At 33.0% G+C, this 23,958-nt stretch overlaps 3 protein-coding genes across 3 annotated transcripts; 2 read left to right on the top strand and 1 right to left on the bottom strand.

The window, feature by feature from the left end:
• The first annotated feature begins 1,769 nt into the window (after positions 1–1,769).
• On the top strand, positions 1,770–2,218 carry LOC132253437 (uncharacterized). The gene is made up of 2 exons (XM_059735481.1): positions 1,770–2,118; positions 2,208–2,218. The coding sequence occupies exons 1-2, from the start codon at positions 1,770–1,772 to the stop codon at positions 2,216–2,218; spliced, it is 360 nt and encodes a 119-aa protein (XP_059591464.1).
• An 11,809-nt stretch (positions 2,219–14,027) lies between these two features.
• Positions 14,028–17,634, top strand: LOC100264146 (protein trichome birefringence-like 42). The gene is made up of 6 exons (XM_002283604.4): positions 14,028–14,431; positions 14,921–15,219; positions 16,360–16,531; positions 16,690–16,868; positions 17,004–17,162; positions 17,239–17,634. Exons 2-6 carry the CDS (start codon positions 14,921–14,923, stop codon positions 17,537–17,539), a joined length of 1,110 nt encoding a protein of 369 aa, XP_002283640.1. The 5' UTR covers positions 14,028–14,431; the 3' UTR covers positions 17,540–17,634.
• Positions 17,635–18,039: 405 nt separating this feature from the next.
• On the bottom strand, positions 18,040–23,957 carry LOC100248623 (large ribosomal subunit protein uL13c). The gene is made up of 4 exons (XM_002285580.5): positions 23,634–23,957; positions 22,394–22,579; positions 20,933–21,103; positions 18,040–18,481 (listed from the first exon to the last, which is right to left on the bottom strand). Exons 1-4 carry the CDS (start codon positions 23,865–23,867, stop codon positions 18,365–18,367), a joined length of 708 nt encoding a protein of 235 aa, XP_002285616.1. The 5' UTR covers positions 23,868–23,957; the 3' UTR covers positions 18,040–18,364.
• Between the last annotated feature and the right edge of the window lies 1 nt (position 23,958).

Below are 23,958 nucleotides of genomic sequence, written 5' to 3'. Positions count from 1 at the left end.
TTGATAAGGAGAAGAAGAATCAAGGATTTAAGATCTATAAGCTGAAGGGAAATCTCTCATGGCTGCGTCTTCTTCAAACGGTATGTGATCTATTTGTTAATTAATGTTTATTTTATTATTTTATTATCAGAGACGAGTTTGAATCATAATGATCTGGATAATTGCATGTTAATTTCCGTGTTAAATTCTATCAATTGATATCAGAGCTTGGTTTTGAATTTAAATATTCAGATCAATTTATAAAAGATTAGATTTTTTTTTTTTTTTAGATTTATCTTCCATTAATTCGTCTCACTAAAATTACTAAAATAAAATAAAATAATAATAAAATAATCAAAAGATCCATTGCGTTCCTCTGTATCCTTGAGTTCTAAGGAGACAGGAACTATATTTGAGAGTGATTGACCATTTCTAGACATGTGGATTGCTTATATAACCCATTGCGTAACAGCTCCTATTAGGAAAAATAAAATAAAGAAGAGTAGTGATTCCATGCGCCTAAGGGAATATTGAAAATTTTATTGTACGTGCTATTGGGTCAGCACACAATAGAGGATCGTTCAAGTGCCATTGTCGGCACCGCAGTTTCTCCAGGTTTCACGCGCCAGTTCAGGCGCGATTTCCGGCGCCATCGCGCTGATTTCAGGCGCCGTTGAAGGCGCCATTGCCGGCGCCATTGAAGGCACTGGTTGCAGGCTATTTTTCAATCATCGCCATCAGGATTGGGACTTCCTACTTATGGCCAAATCAGTGCTCTAGTGGATCCGGCGCCATTGAAGGCGCTGGTTGCAGGCACCATTGCCAGTGCCATTGAAGGCACCGTTTTCAGGCGCCATCTCCTGGTTGCAGGCACCGTTGAAGGCGCCATTGTCGGCGCCATTGAAGGCGCTGGTTGCAGGCACCATTGCCGGTGCCAATGAAGGCGCCGTTTTCAGGCGCCATCTCCTGGTTGCAGGCGCCATTAGAGGCGCTATTTGCAGGCGCTGTTGCCGTTTGCAGTGCCGTTTGAGGTGTGGTTCAGGCACCACTTTTCAGGCTCTCCAAAAGTGCTATTTCAGGCACTAATTCAAAGATATTAATTGATTTATTTTATGATTTGAATCTGAACATTTGTGAAATTATTATTATTATATATGAGGAATGCAAGTATTAGCTTTAGTATATTCAATGAATGCAGATTTCTTTAATTTTATTATGATTGATTAATGAATCTGTTGATTATTAAAGATACTATATTATGATTGATTATTGAATCTGTTGATTATTATGGATACTATTTCCTTGTTTTTTTAACTCAAATAAAAGAATTAATTTCATCTTGTGAATATTTTATTCAAATGACAATTTATAAATATAAGGTTAACTAATTTGGATAGTTGCCAAAGTAACCTAAATTAGTGAGCCTTGTATTTATTGAATTGCATAAAAGAATAAAGGGAGACTTGTAAAATTCTTAATAATTTTCTTTATAATTAGGAGAATGAGACTAACCCAAAGGAGAGTCAATTTCTGCTAATTATTAATTAATGTTTTTATTTTGTGTTGCTTAGAAAAGTAAAATGGATACCCAAAGGTAACATATAAATGACACAAAATAGTAAAGTGTTTTAAGCTTCCTCCAAGTGAACACTGGATATGTTAAAATTTACCCAAAGGAGAATTTTAATGATATCAATAGTTCATTGTTTTTTATTTTATACTTGAAGCTTATTGTGAGCATTGTTATATTTTGTACAGTTCCCACTTCATTACACTCTCTTGCATCTGGAATGACTATTTTTGATGGGTCAAACTTTTCTGAATGGTATGAAAGGGGTCAATTCTCACTGGGTATATTGGATCTTGACTTGGCTTTAATATCTGATAAACCTCCTGAAGCTACGGATGACAGTACTCCGGAGCAGGTGGAACAATCAAAAGCCTGGTCAAAATCAAACAGACTCAGTCTGATGTTTATGAGAATGACTATTGCCAATAATATCAAGACCTCTCTCCCTCAAACCGAGTTTGCCTCGGAATTTCTGAAATCTGTTGAGGAGCGCTTCAAACGCGCTGATAAGTCCCTTGCAGGCACATTGATGGCTGAATTGACCACCATGAAATATGATGGTCAGAAAGGTATTCAGCAACATATTTTAAACATGACTGAAAAGACTGCAAAGCTTAAGGCACTAGGTATGGGTATGGATGAGTCCTTCTTGGTACAGTTTGTCCTTAACTCACTTCCATCACAGTTTGCTCCATTCAAAATCCACTATAATACCAACAGTGATCAGTGGAACTTGAATGAGCTCACCAGTAAATGTATACAAGAGGAAGTGAGATTAAGACAAGAAGGACATAATCTTGCTCTTGCTGTAACTCATGGAGTCACGAAGAAGAAAGGAAAATTCAAAAAGGGAAGGAACTTTCCACCTAAGAAAAGCGGACCTGGGGAAGGTAGCCAGAATCATGATGGAAAATTCACTGTAAGTTGCTACTTTTGTGGCAAGAAAGGGCATGTGAAGAAGGACTGTATCAAGCGCAAGGCTTGGTTCGAAAAGAGAGGTATAAATCTTTCTTTTGTATGTTATGAATCTAATCTTGCTGAAGTTCCTTCAAATACTTGGTGGATTGATTCTGGAGCCACAACTCATGTGACTAATTTAATGCAGGGATTCCTTACAACCAGGAAACCAAAGGAAAGTGAAAAGTTCCTCTATATGGGAAACCGTCTCAAGGTTGAAGTGGTAGCTGTTGGAACCTATCGCTTACTATTAGAGACGGGTCATCGGATGGATCTTTTAAACACTTTTTATGTACCTTCTATCTCTAGGAATTTAGTTTCCTTGTCTAAATTAGATGCTACTGGATATTCTGTTTTATTCAGTTCTGGACAATTAAGTTTGATGTTGAATTCTGTTACAATTGGTTCTGGTATTTTATGTGATGGTTTATATAAAATTTCCTTGAATCATGAATTTGCACAAGCTTTAATAACCCTGCATTCAAATGTTGGTTCAAAACGTGGCTTAATTAATGAAAATTCTTCAATCTTGTGGCACAGAAGACTAGGGCACATCTCTAGGGAAAGAATTGAAAGATTAGTGAAGGAAGGAATTTTACAAAATCTTGACTTCACTGATTTTCATGTATGCGTGAATTGCATAAAGGGAAAGCAAACTAAACATACAAAGAAAGGTGCCACAAGAAGTAATGAGCTCCTTGAGATAATTCATACAGATATTTGTGGACCACTCTCTATTCCATGTTTCACAGGAGAGAAATATTTTATCACCTTTATAGATGATCTATCTCGTTATGGTTATGTTTATCTAATGCATGAAAAGTCTCAAGCCATTGACATCTTTGAGATGTTCATAACAGAGGTCGAGAGACAATTAGATAAAAAGATTAAAATTGTGAGATCAGATCAAGGCGGTGAATATTATGGCAGATATGATGAATCAGGACAAAATCCTGGTCCTTTTGCCAAATTCCTTGAAAAGCATGGCATTCGTGCTCAGTACACAATGCCTGGTACGCCACAACAGAATGGTGTTGCTGAAAGGCGTAATCGCACATTAATGGAAATGGTTAGGAGTATGATGAGTTACTCTTCTGTACCTATTTCATTGTGGGGTGAAGCCTTAAAAACCGCAATGTATATCTTGAACAGAGTTCCTAGTAAGGCAGTTCCAAAAACTCCTTTCGAGTTATGGACTGGTAGGAAACCTAGCTTGAGACATATACATATATGGGGTTGTCCAGCGGAGGCAAGAATCTATAACCCACATGAGAAAAAGCTTGATTCAAGAACGGTATCTGGATATTTCATTGGCTATCCGGATAAATCGAAAGGGTACAGATTTTATTGTCCTAACCATAGTGTGAGAATAGTTGAAACCGGTAATGCCAGATTCTTAGAGAATGGCGAAATCAGTGGGAGTAATGAACCAAGAAAAGTAGATATTGAGGAGATAAGAGTGGATATCCCACCACCTTTTTTACCTCAAGAAATTATTGTTCCTCAACCTGTTCAACAAGTTGAGGATAATGAGCAAAATAATAGAGATGGTTCATTACCACTAGAAAATATTGCCATTGAAAATGCTGTAGAGCCACCACAACCGGCACCTTTGAGGAGATCTCAAAGAGAAAGGAGACCTGCCATTACAGATGATTATGTGGTGTATCTATAGGAATCTGATTTTGATATTGGGATAAGGAAGGATCCGGTTTCGTTTTCACAAGCCATGGAAAGTGATGATTCTAGTAAATGGATGGAAGCTATGAATGAAGAGTTGAAATCTATGGCCCATAATGGTGTCTGGGATCTCATCGAATTGCCTAATAATTGTAAACCCGTCGGCTGTAAATGGGTCTTTAAGACAAAGCGTGACGCTAAAGGCAATATCGAACGATTTAAGGCCAGACTTGTGGCCAAAGGTTTCACTCAAAAGGAAGGTATCGATTACAAAGATACCTTCTCTCCAGTTTCCAAGAAAGATTCGCTTAGAATCATCATGGCACTTGTAGCTCATTTTGATTTAGAGTTACATCAAATGGATGTGAAAACTGCATTCTTAAATGGGAATTTGGATGAAGATATCTATATGGAACAACCTGAAGGGTTCGCAAAGAAAGGAAATGAACACCTAGTTTGCAAATTAAAGAAATCCATTTACGGTCTTAAACAAGCTTCCAGACAATGGTATATTAAGTTCAATAATACCATTACATCTTTCGGATTTAAAGAGAACATTGTTGATCAGTGTATATATCTCAAAAATTAGTGGGAGCAAGTTTATATTTCTGATACTGTATGTGGATGATATTTTGCTTGCCAGCAGTGATCTTGGTTTATTACGTGAAACCAAGGAATATCTCTCTAAAAACTTTCATATGGTTGATATGGGTGAGGCAAACTATGTTATTGGCATTGAGATCTTTAGGGATCGATCTCGAGGAGTGCTAGGTTTATCTCAGAAAGGATATATTGATCGGGTTTTAGAGAGATTTAATATGCAGTCATGTTCTTCGGGTATTGCACCTATATTGAAAGGTGACAAATTAAGTAAAATGCAGTGCCCAAGGAATAACATTGAAAGAAAGCAATGAAGAAAATTCCTTATGCATCAGTTGTGGGGAGTTTGATGTACGCTCAAACATGTACAAGACCGGATATCAGCTTTGCTGTAGGCATGTTAGGAAGATACCAAAGTGATCCAGGATTCGAACACTGGAAAGCTGCAAAGAAGGTGATGAGGTACTTACAAGGGACAAAGGATTATATGCTCACATATAAAAGATCAGAACAATTAGAGGTTGTCGGTTACTCGGATTCTGATTATGGTGGTTGTCTCGATAGCTTAAAGTCAACTTCAGGATTTGTCTTTATGCCAATCTCGTGGAAGAGTGAAAAACAATCAATTACTGCTTCATCCACGATGGAGGCCGAGTTTGTTGCTTGTTTTGAAGCTTCAAGTCATGCTTTATGGTTGTGGAATTTTATCTCAGGGCTTGGTGTTGTCGACTCTATTGCTAAACCTTTGAGAATATATTGTGATAACACCGCAGCTGTTTTCTTCTCTAAGAATGGCAAATTTTCTAGTGGATCGAAACACATGGATTTAAAGTATTTAGTTGTTAAAGAAAGAGTCCAGAAACAACAAGTGTCAATTGAAAATATTAGGACCACACTTATGGTTGCTGATCCATTAACTAAAGGATTATCTCCAAAGGCATATTTGGAACATGTTATGAGGATGGGTCTTTTGAGTAATCCATAATGTGTATGATAATGAATGGTGGTTATGTAATTGACAATTTGCGCATTAAAATTGTTTCTGCTTATTCTTGTTTTCAATTATGGGTGCACATTTTATTGTTTGATAAACAAGAATTGTCCTGACAAGACAAATTACAGGGGCTATTTGGCATTAAGGACTAGGTTAGTAAGGGTTATTGATGTGTGGTGCATGGAAGGAAACATGACATTATGGTCATGTGACCGCCATGACTCGCATTTATGATCTAAATTGATTCAGTATTATGGCAAATGATTTTGGATGTATTGGCTAAGTTTATTGTAATCGTGATCACGTGTCAAATTTATTTTCCAATATATATTTTATATATAAACTAAATATATTATAGTTTTCATAATCGGTTTAGTGGGCCAAGTGGGAGAATGTTATTTCCACATTAAATTAAGTGGGTGGCCCACTAACCTATTATTTAGCCAATTAAATAATATCCACTATCTTTAAACTGTTATAGATATTTACCATTGATGGACTGGGTAAATTATAATAATTTTAATATTATTATTTAAGATAATTAACAGTTATTTCGATTGACACATTCAGAACGGTTTTTGAACGTGTATTCTTGGCCCTCTTCTCCTATCAATAAAATACATATACAGAAACCCCTTCATGTGCGGTGTGTGCTTTTCCATCAATTACAGAAAAATAACTCTGTGTATTAAGGTTTGATAAGGAGAAGAAGAATCAAGGATTTAAGATCTATAAGATGAAGGGAAATCTCTCATGGCTGCGTCTTCTTCAAACGGTATGTGATCTATTTGTTAATTAATGTTTATTTTATTATTTTATTATCAGAGACGAGTTTGAATCATAATGATCTGGATAATTGCATGTTAATTTCCGTGTTAAATTCTATAAAAAAAAATGATAGATTCAAGAGATTTTGGGTTACCTGGGAGTCCACAAAGTGAAGAATGTCGGTTTTGAGCGTGTTGACTATGGATGGGTGAGAGAAAAGGTTGAAGAAGATCATGATTTTATATATAGGATTTATATATTGAGATTTTTTGGATTGTGGGTGAGATATGGAAACAATGGGATTTTTATATAGTATCCATCATTATTAATTCTAAAAGTGGGCTCATTAAGTTATAATACTTAAAAAAAATTTATTTTATATGATGTCACTTCCAAAAAAATGACACTATAAATATAAAATTAATATCATCTAACTACCTCAATTGAAGATTTTTTATATGATGTGTCACCTTTATTAATCATAAACCCTATGGTGTCATTATTTTAAAAGTGACACCGTAAATAGTGACACCATAAACTATTTTTGTAGTAGTATAATTCAAATTGAATTTAAAAGAATGAAATAAAATGAGTATTTTATATCAGGTCAATACAAACTCTAATACCTAATATCCTAAAATTAATTTGAAAACCGTGATAGAAACCAAGGCCGATGATATTTGGAATTTTTTGAACAAATATTATTTATTTTGACTTAGTATGTTAAATCATTTTTAATTTTAAATCAAAATATTAAGATATTTTATTAAACATACTTTATGTGTTTAATAATTTAAATCAAATCATTAAATTATTAAATTGATTTTCTAAATAATTTTTAAAATCATCTTAAATCATTAAACATTAAATTTTATGAAACTCCCTTTATAAATAAGAAAAGTTCGTCATAAATTAACTTTAACAAAAACCAAATCATAATCCACCTAAAAATGCACATGGAGGAGAGTTTCCCAAAATGACAAGAACTATTCTCAAGGATAAACTTGAAATTTGTTGAGAATTGATATTACAATATAAACTCTAATTAAGAAGAGCTAAAAAAACAGAAAAAAAAAAAAAAATCTTGTTTTTTCCTCCCTATCCAACCAATAGAGGGAAATTCATATGGATGGGAGCTTGAGGTCTATCCCATAAAGTATTCCCCCGTTCAAAAACAAGAGGACAAAAGGTCTCTTTACCTTGGGTTTCATCCTTTTTTTTTTTTGTTTTTTTCTTATAGCAATCTACCAAGAGGGAGAAATAGAACAAGAAGCTGATTTTTCTTTAGACTTCACTTTGCTATTCAAATTCTAAGAGCTTTGAATCTTCTACCTTAAAGTTTCATCATCATGATCATTTTCAAATTCAGCACATGCAGAAATCAATATTTGAGTTTCTAACTTGATGGTATGAGAAATGAAATTTAAAAAACTCAGAAAGGTACCACCATTTGCATTTTCTCTAAAATTATATTAGTTAAGTTTTTCACAAAAATTTGAAAAAGTACTCTAAATTTCTTATTTCGAACAAAGGGGTTATACTTCTAATTTATTATACTTCTTTTCTTTTAATTAAAGTATTTTTGTGTAAATATGAAATTCACTTATATTTTATCAGTTTCAATGGTAGACTTTCATAACTTTTTTTTGTAGGTTTTCACTTTCAAATATGTATTTTCATGTAAGTTTTACTTTTGGTCCATTATTACGGTTATCTTTTAAAGTCAATTATATCATCTACTTATCAAATATGAAAGGAAATAAATAGACTATAATGTAATTGGCATGTGATTTTGCGCTACCAACTATAAAAACTCAATTCAAAAACCCTAAATTAAATTTATGCATTCTATTGTTTCTTACCTTTCTATTCTACTTCTTTGGATGGCCTTGTGGACTAGTTTCTTGGTTCAACTTGCTTGTCTCCATGTACTCTCATATGTGCCATATATATTTTGTGGGGTGGAGCACATTAATCATGTGGACCATCACACACAAATAATGCGATCCAATGGCTGCAATTGGTTCTTGGGAAGTTGGGTCTACAATGATTCATACCCGTTTTATGATGCATCAAAATGTCCGTTCATTAGAAATGGTTCCAATTGCTTGAAGAATGGTAGACCCGATAAGGAGTACCTTAAGTATAAATGGAAGCCAAATGATTGTCATTTACCAAGGTAATGTAGATTTAAAAAATGTCATTATGTCCAATATTTATATAGAGGAAGGTGGTACATTGTTAGAATGGAATCATTTTCGAGTTTCAAAAAACATATTTAAGGTTAAACTTGATCAAGTTAAAGCAAATTTAACATCGTAGCTTAAAAAACCTCTCACCCTTAATTGATAATTAAAATCATATGAAGTAAAATAAAATTTAGTTCATTATCTTGAATCGGAAAGTATCAGATTCCACCACCTATCAAACTATGAATTATTAGAAATTAAGTTTAGAAAAAATCATTTTATTTAGTTTGGAAGATGTTTTATAACTCAAGGTTTTTTTTATTAGAAATTTTATTATTATATTATATTATTTTTATATATATTTTCTATGTCACATTATATTTCATATATATTTTCATTTTATCTCCAATTTTGGCATATTTTAAACATCTTTTTTTTTAATGCAAATTTTACTCTCTTTTTTTTTTCATATTTTCCTTTTTTAAGTCAATCAAAATTTCTATCTTCATAAAAATATTAATACAATTACTTTTATTTTAAAGATAAAAAATAAAATTGGTGTGGGAGGATGGAAAGGATGCGTATTTAACTTCACTTTTTTATTTAATTAACATTTTAAAAAATCAAAATTATAGTTATTTTTTATAAAAAAATATTCAAAATACAATATCCAAACATAAAATCAATCACGTACACTTCAAAATTATCCTTTTTCTACTTCTTTTACCATTAAAACCAAAAGTTAAATCCCAAACGAGCCTTAAATGTATCAATTTAACATATCAAATGTATTTAACTATGAATTTATCAAATTTTATACCTTTTGATTTATTGATTAATTCATTTTTATTTTGAACTAAAAGTTAAAAGTATATATTCTTTTTATAATACTAACCTAGACCCCTCATCAACCTTATTACTTTACATGTCTTGCAGATTCAATGGAGAGGATTTTTTGAAGAGGTTTAAGGGAAAGAAAATAATGTTTGTAAGGGATTCTTTAAGTGAAAATCAATGGCAATCACTTACTTGCATGGTTCATGCTGCAATCCCCCAAACACACTTCGACACAAGCATTAAGGGAGACCTCTATAGTATTGCATGGCCAGTGAGTTCCAAAAATATTTTCTTTATCCCAAACATATAAATTTTAAATAATTTCTAATTTTTTAACTTCTTTTATTTCAATATCAAAATTATTATTCACATTAATTCTAAAGTATGGAATTATTTTTGCAGGACTATGAAATTTCAATAATATTATGTCACAAGGTATTTCTAGTTGATTTAGTAAATGAATAAAAAATAGGGAGGGTTCTAAAGATCAACTCCATTGAAGATGGTAAGTCATGGAAAGGTATTGGCATACTTATCTTCAATACATGGCACTGGTGGCTTCACATAGGGGACTCAAAACCGTAAGATACTAAACCTAACAAACAAACAAAAAAGAAAAGTTGTTTTCTACATATTATTCATTGGCATCATTCTAATGTATTGAAATGTTATTTTTTGGTATCATATAGAAAAGTTACAACCAAGCAAAAATCATCACATGATAAAAACGGATTTATTTATTTGTACCTTTTTCTAGGTTTGTACTTGTTTATAACCAAATAATTTCTTTTAAACCCTAGTCTAATTCTTTGTACCGTTATTCAATTATCTAGATTTGACTACACATATCAATGCATATGGCTCATATTGGAAGTTTGACATAGTAGCACTTTGATACTTTAGTATTTTCCTATTTATTGTATTTGACTAACATTTATATTACTTGATTTTTTTTTTAAATGTGCATTATGTTTTTCTTCATATTTTAGATGAGACTGAGCAATGGTGAAAAATGGAAAAAGAAATCAGTAACATGCAATGGAGAAACTAAACCAATAAAAGGTTCAAGATATCCAACGGGTTTGCCACCAGAAGTAGGTGTAGTCAAGGAAGTTCTAAGTAAAATATCAAAGCCCGTGATGTTGCTCGATATAACTTCATTATCACAGTTAAGGAAAGATGGTCATCCATCAATATATAGTGGTAGCAAGCAAAGTGATTGTAGCCATTGGTGTCTTACTGATATTCTTGATACTTGGAATGAACTCTTGTATATATTTGTTGTTACCTAATGAAATTCAAATATTAGAAATAAATGAATTTTCTAAGAATTTTAATAAGGAAATTTGCTATTTTATAGTATGAAATTTGATGGTTGAGAATAAGATTTTTGTTTTAAAAAAAAAAAACATGTCCATTCTTATAAATAATTAATTGTGTAACAAAATGATAAAAATCAATACTAATAAAGTATTGGGTCAAATTAATATTATTGCATAATGAAAATTTAAATTATTCAATCTTGGTTTACAAAAAATGTGGTAGTTATAGGAAACAAAAGAAGTAGAGAAATCAATTGGAATCACATATAAATATATAAGAAGGACTACAACCATGAAAAAAAAAAAAAAAGTTCTATTTGATAATTATTTTTAAAAACAGTTTTAAAAAACAAAATTTGAAAATTATTCTATGATATTTTGTAAAATAAAAGTCTGTTTGAAAACTTAAAATGTTTTTAATCTGCTTTTAATATTTTTTTAAAAAAAATTATGTCTAATGCTTTATTTTTAACCATTTTATATGTTTATATACTTATTTTTTTAAACAACTCTCATAAAACAAGTGAAAGTAATTGAAAACAATTAAAATATATTATCCGAAACATTTTGTTTTTTGTTTTCAAGAACATAAAACAGAAAGCAGTTTTCTAATTACCAAACATGTATTTTTGTTTTTATATTTTGGAAAACAGAAAAGTGTTCTAAAAAATAGTTGTCAAACGAATCCTTAGAATTTCTTTCTTTCTAGATAAAATATAAATTAAGAAAAATATTAATATAAAACTAAAAATAGAAAATAAACTTGTTTTGGTGGAAAATGACTAATTTTGATAAAGAGTGCAAACTTCTTCGTACTTTGCTAAGAACATGGTTATCACATCAAAACTCTAACAACACCTATAGCATATAAAAACTCATATTTAAGCTTTTGTTGTGGATCACACCTTTAACATGAATGAATTGATCAATTGTTAAAAGAATGAATGGTTTAAATAACCTCTACGCATATAACTCCACAATGTTCGATCACACGTAAGAAAGATTGGATAGAAAAATATATTAGCAAGTGGTTATAAAAATCAATTCTTAACTTAAAGGGAACTCTAATATTCTTTGCCCTTCTATCCACTAAAGAGGGAATAAATTCAAATTTTTTTACTTTTTGTTAACAGAATGCGAATGCCTTATCGAATTAATTAGATCATATAGGAATAAGTTTAGGCATCAACTAACGTGGGGCCAACACCTAAGCCAAACATACTTACCAACCTGACACACATGGTAACACAAATGGAATTATGCAAATGGAGAGTCATATGGTAATTAACATGTCATATTAGAACACGCAACATGCGAAATTGGGCATCAACACATATTATTATGGATTTATATAATATTAATAGTAAAAATGATTTTACAAAAAAAAAAAGAAGAAGAAGAAGAAGAAGAAGAAATTAATAGTATTAATATTTTTTTTCCTCATGGGTAGGTCTAACTTTTGGATATCTCCATTGGTTAACATGCAAATTCAAGGGAAAAAAAATCTCTTGAGGAGGTTTAAGAGAAAAGAAAAGTAACATTTTGGGGAAGTTTTTGAGCCAAAATCAATAAGAATCCTTGGCATGTATGTTGCATGCAACAATACCCCGATCAAAGTGGAGACAATTCTCTATCTTTGCTTTACCTTGGAGTTTGTTCAATCCATACATTCATATCTCATGATATGCTTTTCCCTTTTATCTCTTCTTAGCAAGAGTTTTGAGTTTCTCTTATGAGAAAGTAAAATTAAAATTTAATTTAAATTAGAATTATTTTATAGCTTAATTTAAGTCAATTGAGATTAAAATTAATTTAAAATGAATGTAGAATAAGGGTATAAAAAGGGTAAAACAAGGATGGCAACCAGATTTACACAAGCAAAGCATCAATTGTCTACCATAAGGAGGGTCATGTTGTTTGGTTAAAACCTTAATGAAGGATGCCACAATTTCATTAACTAAATATGTTGCATCATCATAATAAGAGTTATATATAAATCATATTAACTTCATTACCCAAGTTATCAATATATACGCTTTATTACTTAAATTATCAATTTATAATTGTGTAAATTTTTAGGAGTTTATGGATTTTATTGAATTTATAGGATTTTCCTTCTAAATCCCATGAGTTTTTACTTTTTAAAATAAAAATAGGCATGCGAAATTAAATATATATATATATATATATATATATATATACTCATTTTCTTTTTCTACTCTCTTACACAAGTCTTAATTTCATTTTATTGTCTTTCCCTTCTAAATCCCATAAGTATTTACTTTTTAAAATAAAAGTAGACACATAAAATTATAAAAAAAAAAAACCCTGATTTTCTTTCTTTTACCCTCTTACCCAAATCTTAATTTCATTTTATTGTCTTTCCCTTCTGAATCACATAAGTATTTACTTTTTAAAATAAAAGTAGGCATATAAAATTATAAAAATTACCTTAATACGCAAATCTTAATTTCATTTTATTATCTTTCCCTTCTAAAGGCCATAAGCTTTTACTTTTTAAAGTAAAAATAGGCATATAAAATTATAAAAATATCCTTATTTTATTTCTTCTACCCTCTTACTATTATGCAAATTTTAATCTTATTTATTATCTTTTCCTTCTAGATCCCACAATTTTATTTTATTTTACTTTTAAAAATAAAAGTTAGATCCCACAATTGCTTTTACTTTTTAAAATTAAAGCAAGCATACGTAATTACAAAAATATCCTTATTTTCTTTCTTCTACGAAAATCTTAACATAATTTTATTGTTTCTTTTCCTTTTCTCCACCTTTCTACCCTTTTTACACTTTTCATTCATTCCATTTTAAAGGAAAGAAAGAAAAGAGGAAGTATGACCCCTCTACAAGTAATTTCAAAATAAACTCTAATGACCTAAATCCTAAAATTAATACGAAAACATAATGATAGATTAAGGCAAAGGATATTTAAAAATTTTAAAAATATATTTATATTGACTTATTATAATACTCATTTTTAAATAAGAATTTATAATAATTAATGTTAGTAAAACCCAAATGAGCCACCTGAAAATTCACATGGAGAAGATTTCCCAAAATGACAAGAGCTATTTGCAGAGAAAAGCTTGAACTTCACCAAGAAATAAGTATTATAAACCAACAAAAATCTTGGTTTTCATCGCTCATTGGTCCAACCCAAATAGGGAGATTGGTGTGAATGGGATGTTGTGGTCCATCCCTAAAGGCATTCCCCATTTGAAAACAAGGGGACGAAAGGTGTCTTTAGCTTGGGTTTCTTTTTCTTTATAACAATCATGGGTGACCACTAAAGAGGGGAGAGAAATACAAGGAGAGAGGAGAAACCAGAGTTCTCTTGATTCTTTGCTTTAGTATTCAAAATCAAAGAGCTTTTTTTGAAGCTTCTTCCACCTATTTTCATCGTCTTCATCAAATTCAGAGAGCAGACGTCCCCATTCTTTTTTTTTTTTCTAACTTTATAGTATGGAAGAAGCACTTTTCTTGATGAGAAATTGAGTTTGAAGAGCTCAAAGAGGTATTATTTTTATTTCTAATAAATGCACTTCTATTTCATAGCTTTCATGATGTTTGATGTATTGCCTCTTAGACTTGTTGATCTATTTTTTGTGGGTTTTCATTTTCTCTTCATTTACATGTAAGTCTACTTTTTGCCCATCATTATGGTCTTCTTTTAGAGTTAATTATATCATTTATTTATTAAGCATGAAGTGTTGTAAATACTAAATAACTCCTTTTTCATTTTTTTATACAATAAAATAAATAATTTTCCACTTAAAATTAAACTCCCACTTCCTAGTCCCTATTTATTTATTTTAGCTATTTATTAGACATTAAAAAAATTTATTAAGTTCATAGCTGTCCCATTCATCAAATCCAAGCTGATGGCAATGCAATAAATGTTTGATTTTATGTCACCAGTTACAAAAACTCACTCAAAAACCCTAAATTTTATGTTTCCAATTGTGTTTCTCATCTCTTTATCTCTTTCTACTCACTTCCATAGATGGCTTTGTGGGCTTGTTTCTTGGTTCAACTTGCTGGCCTTCTCTATTTACTCTCATGCGTGCCCTACGTAGTGTGTGGGGAGTTGCACATTAATCATGTGGACCATCACACACAAACGATGCAATCTGATGACTGTGATTGGTTCTTGGGGAGTTGGGTCCAAGATGATTCGTACCCACTTTATGATGCTTCAAATTGTCCATTCATCGGAACTGGTTTTGATTGCCTGAAAAATGGTAGGGCTGATAAAGAGTACTTGACGTATAGATGGAAACCAAATCAGTGTGATCTACCAAGGTAATATAGATTTCAAGAACATTAGATTCGATTGTTATATTGATTAAATTTATTTTTCAAAGTTTGAAAAGCATATATTGGGTTACAACTTGATTGGTTTATTGGGATGAGTTAACAAATTGAAATGGCAGAAAGTAAAATAAAGTTCTACCAACGATGAAACTTTGAATTATTATGATGATTTAAGTTTAAAAAAACTTGATTTATTTGGTTTGGAAGATATTTTATAAGTTACAAGATTTTTTTGTAAGAGTTTTTATTATTTTTTTTTTACATTATCTTCATATACATTTTCGTTCTGACTTCAATTTAAGTTTTTTTTTCTTTTTTTTTAAAGCATCTCCTTTTATGAAAATTTTGCATTATTGTTAATTTCCCAACCAAAATTGATCATATTGATTCGATTTGAGAATTTTGAAAACCAACCTCATCAATTTGGTTTTCGATTTTCTTGTCTCAAAAAACCAATCCAAATCAAACAGATATTTAAGAACTCATACGTTATTGTTTGATATTTGATAAAAAAATTTCTATTAAATTTTATTAAAGTAATTCATTGTTTTTATATGATGTTCAAATTAATTCTAAATGCATTAATATATTTTTAACATCAAATCCAAGTTAATTTCAATTAATTTTAAAAATGAATTAGATTTAAGGCTTAATATAAACTCAAATTAATTGACTTTAAACTATAAAAAAAAAAAAACATAAATTTACAATAGGATGGAGGACTATAAAAGGTTGTTAAGTTGAATTGAAATCAATCCATGAAAACCAGACCAAACAGACCTTAAAAAGTTTGGTTTAGTTTGATTTTTCGCTTCAAATTTGATTGATTCAGTTTCCATTATATATAAAATCAATTATATTAGTTTGATTCATTTTGTACTAAAAAACCAACCAAAATAACATTATTTACACCTCTACCTTATATATAGTCAAAATTATCATTTCATAATATTTATCAATAACAAAATTTCTAGCAAAAGAAGATAGTGAAATTATAATGATTTTTTGTCATTGCACATCTAAAAACTTTTATCCTAAATTAACTATAGAATGAGTATGAAATAATTTATTAAAATTTGAGTTATCTAAAACATTTTATTAATTTTTCTTGGATAAATTCCCCTGTAGGTTCAATGGTCAAGAATTTTTGGAGAGACTTAGAGGGAAAAGGATGTTGTTTGTAGGGGACTCTCTTGGCTTCAATCAATGGAAATCATTAACATGCATGCTTCACTCTGCAGCCCCCAGCACTAACTACACCTTCACAGAGACAAAGGGAGGAGGCACATTTTCCTTTCAGGTAATTTCCTAAGAAAGCATTGTTTGGTTGCCGGGGAAACCGAAGGAAAAATGATCTAAAGCTCACAAAAATGAATCCCACAGAAGGTTGTTTTTTTTATTCTTTATAAACAGCTGTTTTACCATCTGGGTTTGTGAGTTTTCTATCTTCTTCTTCAGGAGTATGGAGTTTCAGTCATGATCAAGAAAAATGGATTTTTGGTGGACGTGGTGGTGGATGAAAAAATAGGGCGCATCCTGAAGCTGGATTCCATCAGTACCGGCAACCAGTGGCTAGGGTTCGACGTGCTCATCTTCAACTCCTATCACTGGTGGACTCACAAAGGCCGGTATCAAACGTACGAATCATCCAAAGTTTCAGTTTCGGACCTGTTCATAGCTTATACGAGTTACATATCAAACAGCATACTGCATTTTAGCTTATGTATAACAGTCGAAATGGTGATGGAAAAAAAATGAATGTTGTGTTGCAGATGGGATTACTTTCAGGTAGGTGACAAGCTGATCAAAGAGATGGATAGAGTCGAAGCTTACAAGATCGCCATGACGACGTGGGCGAAGTGGGTTGATGAAAATATCGATCCTTCAAAGACAAGGGTCTTCTTTCAGGGAGTTTCTGCAGTTCATGTCATGTGAGTTGTTGTCTGGGACTCCTTTGCTGGCTGTAGACTAGTTTTCTCTACTCATTTTTTTTGGTTTCCTCATCAGTGGTGCGGATTGGGACGAGCCAGGGGCAAAGCAGTGCATAGGACAAACAACACCGGTGAATGGATCAGCGTATCCAGGCGGCAGCCTTCCAGCTGAAGATGTCCTGAGGAGCATAATCAGTAGAATGAAGAAACCAGCATTTTTAATGGACATTACATTGCTTACCCAACTAAGGAAAGATGGTCACCCATCTGTCTATGCTGGCCAAGGCAAGGCACTGGTTGACTGCAGCCACTGGTGTCTCGCCGGTGTACCTGATTCTTGGAACGAGCTCCTATATGCAGCTCTACTCGGGAAGTGAAATCAGTTTTCTTAGTACTGTGCCACATTGGTCTTGAGTGTAATACCAGTTCTAAATTCCTGCATCAATAAAAAAAATGATTATTCATTCCAAAATCACTACAAAAAATCTGAACTGACCTTGGCTGGCATGGTTTTGGAGAATATCTCCAGCTTGGCTCTGAGCTGGAAAAGGGAACCAACCTGCATTTTTTGAACAAAGGAAACTAGAGAAAGGATGACATCCATGGTATGAATCCCCAACACCACATTTTTCCATGAACATAAACCATTTTCTATATGTAGTAGTATTGGTTGATACAACATGAGCATTAGTGCATTTTTCACTTAAATCTCGCAACATGAGCAATAGAGCATTAGTGCAATAGTGTAAGTTCCAGTCTGTATATAAATCAATGGTTCCATAATCACTTAGTTGATATCAAACTGACCCAACTCAATCAATGCACAAGCATCTAGCTGCTACAAGGATAAACAGAAATTGTAGAAAGAAGGCAGCCATGGTAAACGATTTTTCCTTTTTCCAACATAACTGATTCAAATGTGCTTGCTTGCAAATAAGTTGCAGATCCAAGTAAACAACTGAAAATCTACAAAATGGATTTCCCCCTTGAATTTAAGAATGGGCCTTAGATCAGGACAAACCAATCCTATAAAGAAAACCTCCACGAATTAAAGTGGACATGAATAAGAGGCTTGTAATCACAATACATGAAGCCAAAATCGAGAAAGGTGAATCCCACAACACCAACCATGAAAATATATGAAACATGGAGAAGAACGAGGATTGCTTGTCGAATCTCCTGCCAGGGTTTTGCTCAAAAATCTACCTCTCCTTTTGTATCCTTTTGTCCCTGATGGGCAGGTCAATGGGCTTCTGAGCCTCGTGTGGATGGTGTGGACCCTTGTATACCTTAAGATGGTTGAAAAGTGCACGGCCAAGCTGCACAAAAACAATGCAAATTAAAGCAACCGAGCGAGCAAGAACTAGCATGATAGTAAGAAGCATGGTAACAGATATGATTGCCCCTTTAAGAGCAATGTTAATGTTGGTAAGGCCAATATAAATACTGGGACAGTATGATGAGAATTTTATTTTTTTATTTTTTTATAAGTATAGCAATTGTATTAAAAGTGCCAAGAAAAGCGTCTAAGGTATACATGATGTATACAAGACAGTATGATGAGAATATGGTTTTACTTTATCAGTATTAACACCTACAGTACTGCCCTAGCTTAAATGTAAAAATGTATTGTCAAATATGGTTTGAATATCAGATTGTTAAAATGTTGAAGAACAATCACATGAGGGTAAATTGCCTTAGGTTCTATTAAAAAAATATCAATAACTACGAGCTGTTTCAGACAAAGAACTACAAGTGTGCATGCACATACATTGATTAATAAGTTTCTTTTCTCTATTCTTTTTAAGATTTATCACTATGGCAACCATCTGCAAAAAGTGAGAGAAGAGAGTCCAGTATCTGTGCCATAGGAGGGGGGCCAAGGGGAACAAGTAGAATGATAGAACTGTGTCCAACACCTAGCTCATTCCTTGGCTAATGAGCTTTGGCTCAAGTTAGCATTGTCAAGAACACAGTGAATGGTGATAATCAAACTCCTTTCAAATATTCTTGGGCTTTACTGCACCCTGATAAAGCCTTTGCAGTTTGTGTGGTACCCAAAAAATATTGTCATGTGAGCAAGAAGGATAAAAGCCATCACATCTAGTAGATCAATGCACTGTAATTTTTCTGACCATCCAAAAACAACGGAGAAATTTTTGAATCTGAATCATGGTTTTAGCTGATAGACCAAAAGGAATTCTTGCGAAGGTGGCTCCTATCTTGTTCAGAGGCACACCATGATCAAAAGGGTCCCTGCTTTTTACTCTCAGTCCGGATCAGAAAACAGATCCTTGAGGTGACTCTTGTGGAATCCGTTAGCAGTCCAGGCCACTCTACTGTCTACAAGTGTCTTAAGTTATTTATTTATTTATTTATTGTTGATTATCCAGTATAGTTCCTCTTTCTAACAGATCTTATGGGTCAGTAGGTACAACTGAAAGCTAATCATAAGCACTAACAGCCTCATTAACTGGTGAGGCTGATAAAGACTCCCTTAGTTGATGGTGCTAACTCATTTGCAAAGAGCAAGTGAACAAAAAGAAGCATTCAATTTATTTCTCAAAATAGTTGATGCCTACCCTGGGATATAAGTTTTTCCATAATGAAGGAGGAAGCAAGAGAGAAAATCATCCAGCAATTGGTGTCTAAGCCTGTACTCATTTCCCACTGGCCCAGTCGGACAGTCCAAGTATAGGTCACCAATATTTCATGAAAGGCCTCATTTGTCACCAATATCTAATGGCCATTTGAGCCATATCAATACACCAAGTTTCTTTATCATGGATTTTTCAGCGCTTAATTTGTTAGAAAATGTTTTTCCCAGTCTCAATACAATTGGTCATTACATTTACATCAGCCTTTCTACTTCAAGATCCTGTAGTCCTGTTTAAATTATTTCATCCCTGAAGCAGACAGCAAGGACTTTGACAGACTGACACTTTCCTCACATTATTCTCTGACCGCCTAAATATAAGGTTTTTCAGCTGCCCTGCTGCATAATTAATATCCGCCTATGAGCACGTACTAACACTACTCAGAGAGTCAACTCATGCAACTTGGAATGGTGCATCACTATGATAGACTCATTGTAGTGTATCATCCATAGAGCCAACACTAAAAAGCCTATCTATTTCAACTAAAAATGAATTCATCCCACCAATGACGAAGCATTTAGTCTGTTGGGACATTCCCTGCCGAAAGAAAAGACACAAGAGCAATGCATGACATAAAAGCCAAATGGCCACTCAATTCTCAATCTTCTTCTGCCCATTAGTCAGCCATTATGGAAAACAACCACTAGATAACTATTCCCAATAGACCCTATTCTACAACGAGACTAAGCAACCTGCTTCAGGAAGGTGGCTCACATTGTATGTGAGGGGACTGCCCAAAAACGAGATGCTTCTGTAATAGCTTCCTTTGATGAAATGGCATACCAGCCTGTAGAATCATACTACATCAAGCCCATCCATTTAAATGGCTTAATGGTGGCAGTGTGAAGATTTTGGAGCAAAATTGAATCTACAAGGATGCACAAATACACTGGGGAAAAAAACTAACTAATTAACTAACTTGCTTGCTGTGAGAATGGTTCTTTGAAGTATCACTTCTGTTTTGTTGACCCTATAAATAAAATCAGCAGCATTGACAACAACACCTAGCTTTTTCAGCTTATTTAGCAATTCTATCATTCAATGCAAGAAGGGGAAGGGGGAAAATGAAGAGGAGAAAACCTTAAAAATGAGTTAAAGAACTTCAGAACTCACCCTGCCTTTAGGAAGCATACCCCGAACAGCATGTTCAACAATTCTTTCTGGAATTCTCTGTTGTAACTGATCAAATGTCTCCACTTTCATACCACCTGGTCTTCCTGAATGCCTCCTGTAGAGCTTCTGGGTCCTCTTTTTGCCAGATACTGCAACTTTTTCTGCATTCACCTTTTTTGGTTCAAGTACAACAAACCTTTTAGGATTTTGTCTAATAAAAATAAGACATTATGAAATTTAACATTAGGCAGTAAAAAGTGAAATTTCCTGGTCTGTGGAAACAACTCCAGAAATTTGATAACCAGTTAGAATCACATGGGAGAAATTATAACAGGAATTGTGAACCACTACACAAGTGAATGTTGACAAATGCATTTAGCAGATATTGAGAAGTTTATGCTAATCAATGTATATATTGAAAAGTTAATAATCCAATAGAGGTACATATTTAAGACAATTTTCAAGAGTATAGAATCCAGAACATAAGATGTTAACCAACAAGACATTGAACAGTTTAATCTTACAATCAGAAACTTAAAGCGTCAAGCTCGCTTTGTTATGCTTTTTTTCTGGGCCAAGAGTGAGCAATGAGGCACAGTTTCTCAAACTCAAATGTGAATTCAATGAGCTTTTCGTGAGTACTCAACCTATGCCAATGCCCACTGTAAAAAACTCTACAATAAGCTAAATGCTTATAATGAGTACCTATATAATTTAAGATTGTGATAAGCTGTACTAGTTTCCAACAACACTCAAAGCTAAGCCTCTTTTTCAACCAACCCACACTCCACCACCCATCCTCCCTGTATCATATCTTTGGAACTTCAACTTGGTATAAATAGATCTGAAATCTAATCAATCCCCTAAAAATCATCATGCACTGATTTTCCTAATTCTTTGGAAGATAAGAAGGTAAATTTAGACCGTTTAATGTCATATTCCCGACATTTATCAGCAGACCAGTTATAGGCATGAGTTGTGTTCTGAGAAAAAGTGCTCAACAGGACAATTTACAATGGCAAGAACTATCGTACATATCATATTTTATGTCAAATTCTTTAATGGTAAGATCCCTATGGGACGCATATCACAGAATATAATAATATATGACATATCATGCAACTAATCTTTTCAAGGTGATCAAGCCAACAACTGACACATGAAAAACTTGAAACCAAACATTATTAATCAAATTCAGAACAAGCTTAACTAGCAAATAAAACATAATGAGCACAAAGACATGAAAAATTAGGGGATCAAAAGAATAACGTGAACATGAAATGATGAGTGAAAAAATTAGAACTTCCACCTAACCAACAACCATGAACATTATCCCCCTATCATTACCAAAATACACACCAAAAATATAGTCTATCAAAGGTAGTCTACACTAGTTTACCACAATTCATAATTGACGAGAAAAATATGCATAATTGACTTTTTCTTTATAAGACTACATACCACAATTACAAATGATCCCATGTCCACACTAGGAGTGTAGGTTGCCAGATTCTTCCCACGAATATAAATGGCTATTGTTGATGCCAGTCTTCCGAGTATCTTATCAGTTGCATCAACAATATACCATGTTTTTTCTGTGTTTATATGATCAGCAGCTTTGGGATACCATGTTTTATTCCAAATGTCCTGAAAATTGACAAGGGGAAAAAAATATTTAAACATTTTCAACCAACTACTAAATAAGATCAGCAGAGATGTTGAGGCTTATGTGAAAACTAGGGAATCAAATATGCCCAGTTTAAGAATTTATTCTCAAATGAAATTGCAACTATTATAATCATTACTCATGTACCCTCATCAGCGTACTCAACCATTTTTCTCTCATTTTAGCTATGCAAGATTAGCCTCAGCATATTACGTTTCACACAGCATGAATTTCCTGTACAACCATTATTAATTAATCCTAATCTGTTTGGTTTGAAGAAAATTAAGGACAGGCAATTGAAATTTTGGGCCTGTCTTGTATTGGTTCCACAAAATGAAAATCTCAGTCCAACAGAGTCATCTGTTTCCTTGCAGCCTAAATATAAAAATGTAAGTATCCTAAACTTTTATTTCTTTTTTTCCAAAATTTTCTCTGCATAGCTATCTGTTTGGTGGGTGGGAGAATGAAGGAAACGAAAAGAAAATAAAAGTTGAGTTTATGGTTGTCACTCTTTTGCTCTACACACATGAATTTAAAAAAGAATAAAATAATAAAATAAAAAATAAATAGAAATGAAAATAAATAAACAGCTCAACTCAATTCAACCAAATCAAAGAGTTTTGTTTTTCTTTTATAGGGTCTCAAACTCTCAAATAATGAAAAAAATTAAAAGTTTAAACAAATCATTCCTTTGCTATTCCAGCATTTGCCCATCAACCAAACAAATCATACAGAATCAACACCACACATAGACTTCGTGTCTTCAAAATCTAAATAATTAAAAGAACTATAAACACTGAAAACATCAAAGCCCTTCGTTTTTCCCACATTTTCTCAGCAACCAAACTAAGCACAGACAAAACGCATAGGATGATAACCCATGTGATAATTTTTGCTTCTTCACTTCCCAACAACAAAAACTCCCACAATCAAAACCCTTGAACCCCTCCTCATTTCCCCCGTTTTCTCATCAACAAAACAGACCCACCAAGAGGGGGAAAAACAATAGAGAGAGAGAGAAAGAGAGAATCGTACAGGGCCAGAAACTTCGGACTGTTCGAACATCCAGCGCTGGTCCAAGGGCACAACTGCTGCCTTGTCCTGGCAATTCACACGAAAACTCTGCCTAGGAAAGGAGGGCTTCGGGTTTGCTGCGGAGATTGAGAACCCAAGAAACGGCGTCGTTTTCTTCAGAGACCCAAAAGAGGGTTTCGGAGACGGAGACGGAGACGGGAGCATCACCGATGATGAAGCAAAGGTTATCGCCATTGTTGAGCTCTCTGCAACTCCTGCCAATGCTCGAATTGGGGTTGAGTAGTATTGATATCTGGATAAGATGACAGTGGCCTGTAATTCTATG

Source organism: Vitis vinifera, chromosome 19 (genome assembly GCF_030704535.1).
Source record: "Vitis vinifera cultivar Pinot Noir 40024 chromosome 19, ASM3070453v1".
NCBI classification, from domain to species: Eukaryota; Viridiplantae; Streptophyta; class Magnoliopsida; order Vitales; family Vitaceae; genus Vitis; species Vitis vinifera.
This window is presented reverse-complemented; position numbering and strand designations above follow the sequence as displayed.